Source organism: Columba livia, chromosome 1 (assembly GCF_036013475.1).
Source record: "Columba livia isolate bColLiv1 breed racing homer chromosome 1, bColLiv1.pat.W.v2, whole genome shotgun sequence".
Classification (NCBI taxonomy): domain Eukaryota; kingdom Metazoa; phylum Chordata; class Aves; order Columbiformes; family Columbidae; genus Columba; species Columba livia.
This window is the reverse complement of record NC_088602.1, coordinates 91,330,992-91,342,143: the sequence shown is the minus strand read 5'-3', so window position 1 is coordinate 91,342,143 and position 11,152 is coordinate 91,330,992. Positions and strand designations below refer to the sequence as shown.

Genomic DNA, 11,152 nt, shown 5'->3' with positions numbered 1-11,152 from the left:
GGGTGGACAAGTGCCAGCTGGATCACAAACCCTTTCCCTCTCAGGAACTCACAGCAATGCAGCATGCTCTGGAGCTACTGAAAACAGCTGGGCTGAAAGACATAGTGGAATCTCTCTTGACATAGAGAAGTAGCCCAAGACCTGATAAAACGCATCATAAATACAGGAAGCATTGGAATAATCACATATTTTGCTTTGCTATGCCTTAATTCGTTCCGCCCTGAAGGCAATGGATGAAAGGGAGGCCCCCAAGATGAAAGCAACGCAGTGCAAGGTGTTTGGCAGAGCAGTGGAAGGTGCCTCGGCCAACACGCACACAGGCGTTTCACAGAGGTTCACAGAACTCAAACTGCTCACGCTCCATGTGAAACACACCCGCATCTCGCTCTTGGCCGCGCCCCACAAGCCCCCGGGGTGTGCTGCAGAGGGGGAGGCCGGGGCTGCTCGTTCAGGCCACCAGCCCTGGGCCGACAGAGGGAAGGCAGGCCTCCCGGGCACGGAGCCGCCTAGAACCTGGAGCACGGTGCGCAAACACTACACACAGAGCGCCAGGCCTGCCAAAGGCAGCTTTCAACCCACGCATCGCCACCTTCCCCGCGCCGGCCCCGACGCGCCCCTGCTCAGAGAGGCGACGGCCACCAAGCAGGACGCGCCTCCCCACAACGACCACCACAGCCGCTAACGGCTGGAGGGCGGGGCCTCCGTCCGCGCAGTGGGCGTGGCAACAGGCACTGCATGCCCCACCTCCTGGGCGGGGCGAGTGGTATTTCCCGCCCCGGCGGGCGGTGGGCGTGGCGTCACTCTCGGAGCTGCAGTCGCTTTCCTTTTCCTTCTACTTCCGGCGCGGGCGGTTTGAAGGCGATGGCGGGCGTGTTGTACCCGCTGCCGGGCATGGTGGAGGAGCTGGACTCCTCCCTCTCGCTGCTGGAGGTAAGCGACGGGCGAGGGCACCAGCGGCGACAGGCGGGCGCAGAGGAGGACGCCGACCTGCTGCCCATGGTGTTCCTCTGCGGCGGCTGCAAGCGGCCGGTGGGCGACACGCTGAGCTGGGTGTCCAACGACGACGAGGCGGACTGCATCATGCTGCGCAGTGAGTCCGGTTCCCCCCGGCCCAGCCCGCCTGGCGCGGCCACCGCCGTGGGTCACCTCCCTCCCTTCCCATTCTCTGCGCAGGTGCGGCCGCCAGCGTCTCTGTGGACGAGGAGCGGAAGATCTCCAAGCGGCCCGGCGAGTGCGGATGGTGAGGCCTGGCCCTATGCTGCTCTGAGGGTCGGGGGACCCCCCCGGGGCTTTTCCTTTCCTGAGGGAGCTGAGAGACCCCGGGAAAGGTGCTGAGGAAGAAGCTGATAAACGGGCGGACAGGTGCTGCTGGCAGGAGTGCCCCTGTTCTCCTGGGCAGGGCTGAAGAACCTAGGCCTGGAATGCTTCTTCTGGGCTATCTGTACAAAGTGCTTCTGTACTAGTCTTGCTGAGGTCAGCCGGCTGGAGGGCCTAGAACACCTTTATATGAGGAGAGACTGAGAGAGCTGGGTCTGCTCAGCCTGGAGAAGAGAAGGCTGAGAGGGAATCTCATCGATTTTTATAAATATCTCAAGGGTGGATGTCCTTTCAGTGGTGTCCAATGATAGGATGAGGGGGAATGGGCACAGACTGAAGCACAGGAGGTTCCATCTGAATATGAGAACAAACTTCTTTGCTTTGAGGGTGACAGAGCACTGGAATAGGCTGCCCAGAGAGGCTGTGGAGTCTCCTCTGGAGACATTCAAAACCTGTCTGGACGCCTTCCTTTGTGATCTGCTCTGGGTGAATCTGCTTTAGTGGATGAATCTTTTCTGTTAGAATGGGATGGGAAGAGGTGGTTTATTTTCTTTCTTTCTGAATAAATGTTACATATTTTACTTACAGCGTGATTGAAACACTGTTCTGCTCTGGCTGCTCAATGACACTTGGCAACATCTACAGATGCACCCCAAAGCATCTTGATTACAAGAGGGATTTGTTCTGTTTCAATGTTGACTCAATTGAAAGGTAAAGGCAGAATTTTTATTGGTAAGCCTGCCAGTGAAACTTCAACCTCCAGACATCAAATTGAAGGATGCTCCTATTAATATTTTTGTCATGTCTAGAAGTAGCTTTTTCTGCTCCTTGGTTCCAGAATGGTTTTCTAGTTTACTGCTGTTAGCATTGTAGTGCTGGGGTGTTAGAAACATTATATGTGTAATGTTAAACAAATACTAAAATAAAGAAGATGCCAGGGCTGCCTTTTATGTAAGAAATTGCTTGCCACTCAGGAAAATAACACTAGATACACAACACAGGAGGGTTCCGTCTCATTTGCCTGGAAGAGACTACATATGTACTCTGCTTTAGACAACATAAAATGACCCTGCAGTCATAGGTAGTACCAAATAGGCCTGTTTCTAAGGTATTAGAGGTAAATATCAGCAGAGAACATGGGGAGAGGGGCTTAAGCAGAACTTAAGGTGAGATCTGCACTGTACTGATCAAGTCTGCTTTTTTTTTCCTTGCTGAAGTAGACAAAAGCAAATCTTAAAACTGGATATGTGCTTGAGGCTCTCACTTAACTGTCTTGCAATCAAAATTGTCTAGAAAATGAAGGCGTGTGCGCTATTGCATTGATTTAAATTATTTTATAACACTTGAAAATGGTCTTAAAATATTCTTCAATAACTATATCCTGAATTTATGTCTCCACATGAATGCTTTTATCCAAGCATTACTCTGGTAAACAGTGACAGGTTACCCTTATTTCTGTCTAGGCTAGTTTTAATGTTTCTGCTTTTTTTATGTTCCAGTTTATTTTGCTGTGTCTGTGGTTGTTTACCTTCTTACTCTGGATGGGGTCTTTCTTCTCTTTCCACAGCTATGATACTTTGCTTTTTCCATGGCACTAAAATTCTCTGAAACACTAGCATGGCAACGAAATGGCATTTTCGTGCACAATAATGGTGATGGTTGCTTCTCCCAGCTAGTGCTGCATCGTTCTCAGTGTCTGCTTAAGTTTTCACTGTATCCTGTAGCACCAGAATTCCTGAATCTCTCTTGGAGTTCTAACTTTCATAAAGTGGTGGTATCTTGGTAGTTCTGCACTTAAATCTTTTTAGTCAACCATATAGTTTGTTTACAAGATTACCCAATACAGATATTTTGTTGTTGTTGGAGTAATGCTTCCACTTTGCTAGTGTATTAATAATAATCTCATAACACACCATGACAATTGTTTTCAATTGTTATCAATATTGGTATCATACTAAATCCAAAACATAGCACTATACCAGCTACTAAGAAGAAAACTAACTCTATCCCAGCCAAAACCAGGACAATGGATGAGTCCTACATTTGGGGTTTTTTGCCTTCAGAGTGAAAAGTGCATGATTTAAACTGTAGCATATCAGTTACATTCTAGGATCCTCAGAAAAGCAAGCTCTTACTGATGAGGAACCTTTAACTCTTGAAAGTCGAGCTGTCTTGGAAGAGGTAGTACAAAGGGTAAGATTTAACCTCATATTGTCCTTTGTTCAAGTTGCTCTATGACATCTTAATACCTGTATTTAATCCAGATCAGTTCTGTGGGTTTTAACATATGCTGTCATACTTCACGTTCTTAGTAACTTGTGTTATGCAAGATTTTCAGTAACTTTTTCTTCAGTTATAATGGGAATTAGCATGTTCTGTTTACCAAGCACAGCTTTAGATAACTATCTGTTTTTCTTGGTAACTAGAAATTGTTTCTTTCTAGTTCTGGTTCACTTCAGATTTTCACTTAACTTTTAGTTGTCTCTTCTGTCTTTCATATAAACTGACTGGATGCTTTTGCTCTAACTTTGGATTAAAATATTATTAAAGTTGACATTTTGCTCTACTGAAGACTTCTGATTGCAGGTAGCAGTCAGTTGGAAGCAAATAGAGTAATGAAGTCAGCTATGAAAGCTGACAGTTGTCTAGCAAAAGCTGAATATGTGGATCTGGCACTTACCAAGGTTAAAGACTATTATAGATTTGAGAAAGCATGGAGAGTTAATGTTTGAGTTGAGTGAATTTTCAAGCTATGAAAGTTGCAGGAGCAGAGTCAAATAGAATAGATGATGCATGATCAAATTCGAGCACTTAACCAACATCTACATTTGCTCTTTCTATTGCCAAGTTCTGTTTCTAACCAAGTACCTTTCCCTGTTTACTTTACAGGCAGATGCTGTATTAAAGGCTCTGGAGACAAGACTAACTGATGTCGAATCGAGTTTGGCTTCTCTTCACAACAAAGTCTGAAAGAAACTACATGCAGGAAGGCTAGCTGCAGGAGAATGATGTGTGTGAAACTTGTCCTTGTAATCCTCTGGACTTTGTGGGAACCCTGCAGAAGCTGTGTGAAGAACTGACAGACATCAGTGGCTCATGCTGCAGTAGAACAATGCTGACTATGAGTCTTTACCACAGACAAGGAGTTTCTCTCTTTTCTGTTACAAGGATACCCCAGAATTTTTTTTGAATCAAGTTTCTGTAGACTTTTAGTTTATATGTAAATATTTATTTACATTTTTATCTCTGAAAGCAAAACATTTATCTTCTGAGTTTCCTGCTGTTCAATATCTACTGAATTGGGTGTGCTTCTGCTTCATAAATGATTTTTCAAAAATCATTGTGATATCTGAAAGACCATCACATGTTACTTTCCTTGTCTCCACAGCCTTTGCTTGACCTTTGCTCAGAGGTGGGAAGGTGGGAATGGTACAATAATTGTATGGGGTCATTTGTTGTTTGTGTCTCTTGTTTCTTCTGGGGGGTGGTTTTGGGGGAAGTTTTGTGGGGTTTTTTTGTGTGTTGTGTTTTTTTTTTTCCAAGCTCAAGGATAAAATGTAAAGTAAAAGAAGGCTTTAAAAGCATTAGATAAGAATGGTTTTCCATGCAGTATTGAAGGCCTTATGTTTTGCGGCTCCAAGGAGAGGAAAACAAGCAAGGCTGGTAACAACACGCAAAGCTTGGTGTATATTTGAGCAATGAATTCAAAATGCTGAGGAGGAACATTTGTCAGCATTTTGTTGTTTTAATGCAGATATTCCGGTTATTTGTCTTTGAGCTTCTGTGTATTTAACTAACTGTCAGGGTTTCTTATATAGTGCGAGTGTTGCAAGTAATTGGGTTTTTTCAATAAAACAAAAGTAAGCAGTTGTAGTCTAAAGGAAGACCAATTTTGAAAGTTACTTTTTTAGCCAACACTAATTTTACTACTGCAAGCTTAAGTTTTCTCTAAAAATCTGGAATGAATTTCCTGCTGTTCTCCCCCATTGGTAGGCACTGTTTGTCTTATAAAAGCTTTCCCCCTACACCTGTTCTCTGTTTACAGCTTTGTTTTGAAGTAGTACTCAAGTTTAACCTGTAGTGATGGGTCTTGTATTTTTTCATGTTCAGGTTACTAAAACATTTTGTTACTTGCATACCTGCCAAAGTTCCCATCAATTTCAGTGTAATTTTTAAGGCAACTTCTTCTCTAACAAGTTTCTGAATACTGGTAAGCAACATAATAGACTTCATGCCAGATGTCTGAAAAGAGCCATGAACTCTACCCTTTAATTGAAGTTTGGTTGATGTTTTTCATTATATACAGAGTATGCTTTTGTTGGGAGTGTTAACAGTTGATGGCTTGATAAACCTGCCTTTTCAGACATTACGCTTTTTCCATATATGTGTATGTATCTTTTAACATGGTTTTAATTTTCTGTTAAGGACAACACAAGCCCATAAGGATATTTGTAGATTATTTTTTTTAATTTTGAGATGAATGTGTGTTCAAGTTTTATAACCAAAGGTACAGACAAGATGGCATAATCTTCTATATCTGTATTCCAATAAAGTAGCCACAAAACACAAAAGTGTGAAGACAAACTTGCATGTTTTTCTGATGTTTGCCTAGCCAAATTATTGATGTGTTAGAGGTGAGAGATTGAATAACCTGATAGTTTCTAAGTGACTTCTTCTATTTGTTCGATTATATTATGAAGTAACCATTTTAGATCTACCCTTAATTGAAAAAAACAAAACACCCCCCAAAAAAACAACAACAACAAAAAAAACCCAAAAACAACAAAACACCACCACCACCACCAAAAAAAACCACACACGCACACAAAAAAACAAACCAAAACCCCACAGGTTTGCTGGGCTGAAGCAGTGCCTGTAGCTTTAAACATGTTTTTCCATTAAACATGAAAGGCAGCTGGTTTTGAGTTCCTGAAACTGACCAGCTGAGTTCCTTCTGAGAATTCTGTAGTTAGAAACCTGGTACCTGTCTCTTGTGTCCTATATATTGCTGTTATGTGTAATAAAAGTAAAGTGCGTATATGTAAGCAAGTATCCAGAAGAGGAAATGGCTGTGTATCTTAAGGGAAGCTTGTGAATTCCCTAACTATCCCTCTTTTCTAGCTACTATGGGAAAAATACCTGCTGAATGAGCAATCTGAAAAACAAGCCTACCATGATGTCCCTGAACTCACAGGCAGAAGTGAATACAAAGAATCTGCATTAGAGTATGTGTTCCTGCAATGCAACACACACAGGTAACACATGTGAGAAGTGCATCTTAAATAACCATTTTTTTCCTTGGCTTAGTGTTATAGTGGTCTGTATTTTTTCTTTATTGACATAATTTTTCTTTATTGACATTTGGCATAAGTGTATATTTAGAACAATGTCTCTTAGCATATTGTAGGTGGGAGCTCTAGTACATTAACACAACAGACTCTTAAAATAGCGTTTCCACACTCATGGGTTGCCAACTTCTGCTTGCTAAGGTGTGCAGTGAACAGTCTAAATTTAGAATAAATTTCATATTGATGTAGAGATATTCATCTCTCCATGGGGAAAAGATGTGTTTGGGTATCTACATTTACACACTTAAATTGGAACAATGTGTATTTTGGTACACTTGAACAATTTTTACACATTAAGGAAAGCTGTAGTTGTTCCTTAACCAAACACAGTAGCAAAGTTTTAGTGTGCCTGCAGGACGTGTAGTGTAAAAGGTGGTTGCTCTTTGTGTAATAAGCAGGACCTATTACTGGGTGACAGTTCCTTCTATACAAAATTTCTTAGCTTCTACACTTGAATGTGGGATAAATAGAAAGCTTAATTCTCCGTTGGGGGAATCTCTGTGGTCTGTGGCATGGTTCCTTTTGCTTGTCCTGGGCACTCTGTGCATTACGAGATGGTAGGGGGAAGAATATAATTTATTTTGGTTAGTTCTTTATATGCAGTTAAATATGGCAGGGTTTTAGTTTCAAGTACAACAGTACTTTGTAGCTCACTCTAATTATGCCCTTTTGAGAGAGAGAAAGTGGTGTAACATAAAATACATGTCTTCAGAGGATTAAAACAGATTTCAATATCCCCTGATTCAAACTTAGGAACACTTCTCTGTAATTTGAAAACTACCCCAAAACACTGATAAGAATAAAAAGCAAAACTTCAGAATCCACTAGCAGGAAAGGAATTAAGATGGGGAAGACAATGCATTTCACACAAAGGATGTATTTAAGGATGGATGTTGCACGTGTTCTGTGGTTTATTAATAAACACATTATGGAATTGTCAATTGAAGAAAAGTGGTAAACACACAAAAGCTGTTACGGGTATGCTAAAAGATCTGAATATGTTTAGGAAAGATTAAAAGTGGGAATTACCTTAGATGAGACTAGAGCCTTTATAAACTATTTTTGGAGGGTGGGATAGGCAATAGACAAGTGAGCTATATGTTTTAGCTCCAGTGTCCCTCTTTATGACTGTAGAGTACTGATTGCTAGAGTGTCAACGTGCCTGAAATACTATTTGTATTCTTTAACTATTTAACTTAAACTCTTCCTTGCATCCCCAGGTAATGCTGTCAGGAACCTTCTCACCCAGCGCCTGCTGCCATCCTGGCTTCTGTTACACACACACACACAAAGAAAAAAAGGGATATTTCTTTCTGGTTGGAGAAGCAATGATTTGCCTCCTTTCTTACAGATTTTGTCTATACTAGCGTATATATCTCTGCTTGAAAACTGTCCTTAACAGCTCTCTTTCCCAAACTGGTCTTTGCCAGAAATGCTTGTATGACTTCAAAGGATATCGGTCAAAGCTTCCATTGGTGGTATCTACATTGCAAAACAGTAGCGCTGCAGCTTTGGCACTAGCCCTTTGAATGGTGTGTGCTGAGAGGATAAATACCATGGTACTTGTTCTGTGTGGGCAAAATCTACCTTACTGGGGGGGGAAATTGTCGCATGGCAGTTGTGCTAACTGTGTAGAAGTATTGATGAATAGACTTTAAAGCATGTAGCAGCATGGATGTACTTATCCATACAGGCCTAGGAAAACTGAGGGAACAAACCTGAGGTCAATATCTCCTTTTTGCATGAGACAGTAGAGTGTACCACAAGAACGGTTAGCAAGCTCCATGCTGAGTTTGGCATCTGGTGACCTTTCCAGGTGTCTTTATCTTTGTTACAGATGACACTGATTAAGCCGCTGAGATTAGGATTTCAAAGTTGCTAAGGTGATGGTGCCATAGGTCAATTTTTTTTCTATTTTTTTTTTTTTTTTCCCCCACCAAAATTTTTGGTTAGGCTAAGATTCGTAAGTTGAGTAGTTGCTTTTGTTAATTTTCCAAACTTAGCATTGTAGCAGTGTCCATTCCTGGGAATGGGGCACCAAGAGACAATGTTCTTTACTGGCCGTGATAGTTCCTGGCTAATCCATATGATAATTCATAGAGGTGACCATGCTCATCAAGTAATGAGCCAATGTTATTTCTGGCGTGCCTTTTGCTAGTAACATATTTTAAAAAGCCCTTTTTTTGTCTCTAGCACTCTTAGTCAGCTTCAACTCTGAGCTTTGGCCATGTGAATTTCCCCGCTACAGTGGTGAGCAGCGTCTCTGTAGTCCTCCCATGACAGCTGAGCTTGCTTCCACTGGCCATATACTTTTTTGCCTTGATTCTAGAAAAAGATCCCTGCTCAGCCAACCCAGCCTTTTGCCTCAAATGCTTGACTTCTGATACTTAGGACTTCCAACATTTTGTAGAATTGCCTGCTCAGTTATAGCTCTTGGTTTCAGGAGAGGTCTGAAAGATGGGGGTCTCAAAACTCTCCTGGCTGGTTGTTCAATTTCTGTTTTAGTAATAAAAACAGTCAGGATAATGAGTAGGAAATGAGCAAAAATTGGTGTCCTTATGTGGATGTGATTTCTGCTCTACAAAAGGCTTGGGAAAAAAAAAATGTAGGAGACAGGTTTGTACTGTATGGCAAGATGCAGCAGAGCAGAGGTCTAGCAGATAGCTCTAGCAGTGGGCTGAAAATCACAATTTCTGCTGATAAGCTTAAAGCACCATACATACAGATGGAGTTTCTTGGAAAGAGGCTGAGCAAGCAAGATGGCTGGAAAGACATGAGGAAAGGAAAGAATTGGAAGTGCAAAACAAAAGTGCTACTCAAGGTGGGACAGTAGTCTTACTTGGAGGGAGAGGGGATTGAGGGCAGGAGGGAACTGAGATGAAGGTAGAAGACAGTCTGTTGCTGTGCTCCGAATGCTCATGAGGAAGAAGAACATCCCTTGACTGAGGATTCTAGACCAGGAGATGAGGGTGCCCATGTCCTTCACCAAGAGACTGCTTCCTTGACTAAAGGTGGCCTCCTCATTTAGAGACATAAGGTAGATGCATAAAATGACATGAACCATTTGTCTGGAACTCTTCCCTCTCAGGTATCCACTAGTGCCATGTACTTTATCCACACCTGGGCTCTGAAAATTTTCTAGCTGGAAAAATGCCTTTTCAGCTGGTAGGATAGAGAAGATAAAGAGCCTGAACTGGAGAAAATGTGTTGGAACAGAAGGTGAAGAAAACTGGCACATAATGTCCTGACAGGAAAGCATGATACTGTGGGAGTAAGCATGAAGAAAATAGATGTGTGATTCCAAAAGGAGTAAAGTACCTGAGATGGTTTAGTTCCAGAGAGATCTGAACATCAGATTCCTATAGGAATCTGGCAAACTGACAGCTACAGCTACTGGAGAGTGAACTGACACAGCAGATTGTTTCTGCAGTAAAATAACTTTTATTCTGACAAAATGCATTTATTTGGGAGGAAAAGAACACCAGAGTAGGCACTGTAGTGCAGTTGCCTGTCAAGTCCTCTATGAACAAGGCAGCAGATTCTTCGAAAACTCTTCTCACAAGTCTTCAGGGTATGAAAGGACTGGAGAAAATATATTCGAAAACTGAAAAAAGAAAGTAAATAATAAACAGTCAATGAAAATTCTCAGTTAAAAAAAAAAGTAAAAGGAAGAAAATAGCAGAGGTATCTGAGTGTATACTTTTTTTAAAACTCAATATTCTTATGATCTGCAAGAACTGATAATGTTAAACTCAAAAGGACCCAAGTGTTCATTCCATATGGAATGAAGAATTGTAATGTTTTGTTAGTATAATTATTTGCTCTAGTAACCTAGTCAAAATAATAGCAAGCAGCTATTATTAATCTAGTTAAAATAATAGCAACATTTACTGTTCAAATTTCCCAATTGTTGCTAATTCCCATTAGTGATACAATTAAAACGGTTATATAGGCTTTCTACCATCTCCCCCTCTTTTCTGTTGTGATGTTCACCTCTGTGCCTGTGGTCTGTAGTGGAGGATCTTTTTTTCCTCAGATGGGGTGGTGCTGCTATTTGTCATTGTCCAGGTTCTTCAGCAGGTAATGTACTGATGTTGGTAGTGGGGGATTTCTTGGGACAACTTGATGCTATTCCTGCATATTTCCAAGCAACTGACTGCTAACACATTGTTCTGATTGGAGTACAAATTTAGTAATATGTTCAACAAATTAGACATTAGTTAGCTGCCTGATAGACAGTTCTGCCATTATAGCTAAGCCAAATTGGACTATAGAATCATAGAATGTCCTGAGTTGGAAGGGGCCCACAAGGATCATCGAGTCCAACTCCTGTCCCTGCACAGGACAACCCCACAGTTCACACCATGTGTCTGAGGGTGTTGTCCAGTCTCTTCTTGAACACTGTCAGGCTTGGGGCCGTGACACCTCCCTGGGGAGCCTGTTCCAGTGCTCCACCACCCTCTGGGGGAAGAACCTTTTCCTAATGT

General features: G+C 42.0%; 1 protein-coding gene across 1 annotated transcript; it reads left to right on the top strand.

The window, feature by feature from the left end:
- Nucleotides 1-780: 780 nt before the first annotated feature.
- On the top strand, nt 781-5,888 carry MIS18A (MIS18 kinetochore protein A). The gene is made up of 5 exons (XM_065066396.1): nt 781-1,090; nt 1,174-1,240; nt 1,906-2,028; nt 3,417-3,510; nt 4,207-5,888. Exons 1-5 carry the CDS (start codon nt 862-864, stop codon nt 4,285-4,287), a joined length of 594 nt encoding a protein of 197 aa, XP_064922468.1. The 5' UTR covers nt 781-861; the 3' UTR covers nt 4,288-5,888.
- The last annotated feature ends 5,264 nt before the right edge of the window (nt 5,889-11,152 follow it).

Coding starts and splice junctions, on each gene's coding strand:
- MIS18A (XM_065066396.1), top strand. CDS start 862: ATGGCGGGCGTGTTGTACCCGCTGCCGGGCATGGTGGAGGAGCTGGAC. Junction 1,091..1,173: donor GGACTGCATCATGCTGCGCA/GTGAGTCCGGTT, acceptor TTCTCTGCGCAG/GTGCGGCCGCCAGCGTCTCT. Junction 2,029..3,416: donor AATGTTGACTCAATTGAAAG/GTAAAGGCAGAA, acceptor GTAGCATATCAG/TTACATTCTAGGATCCTCAG.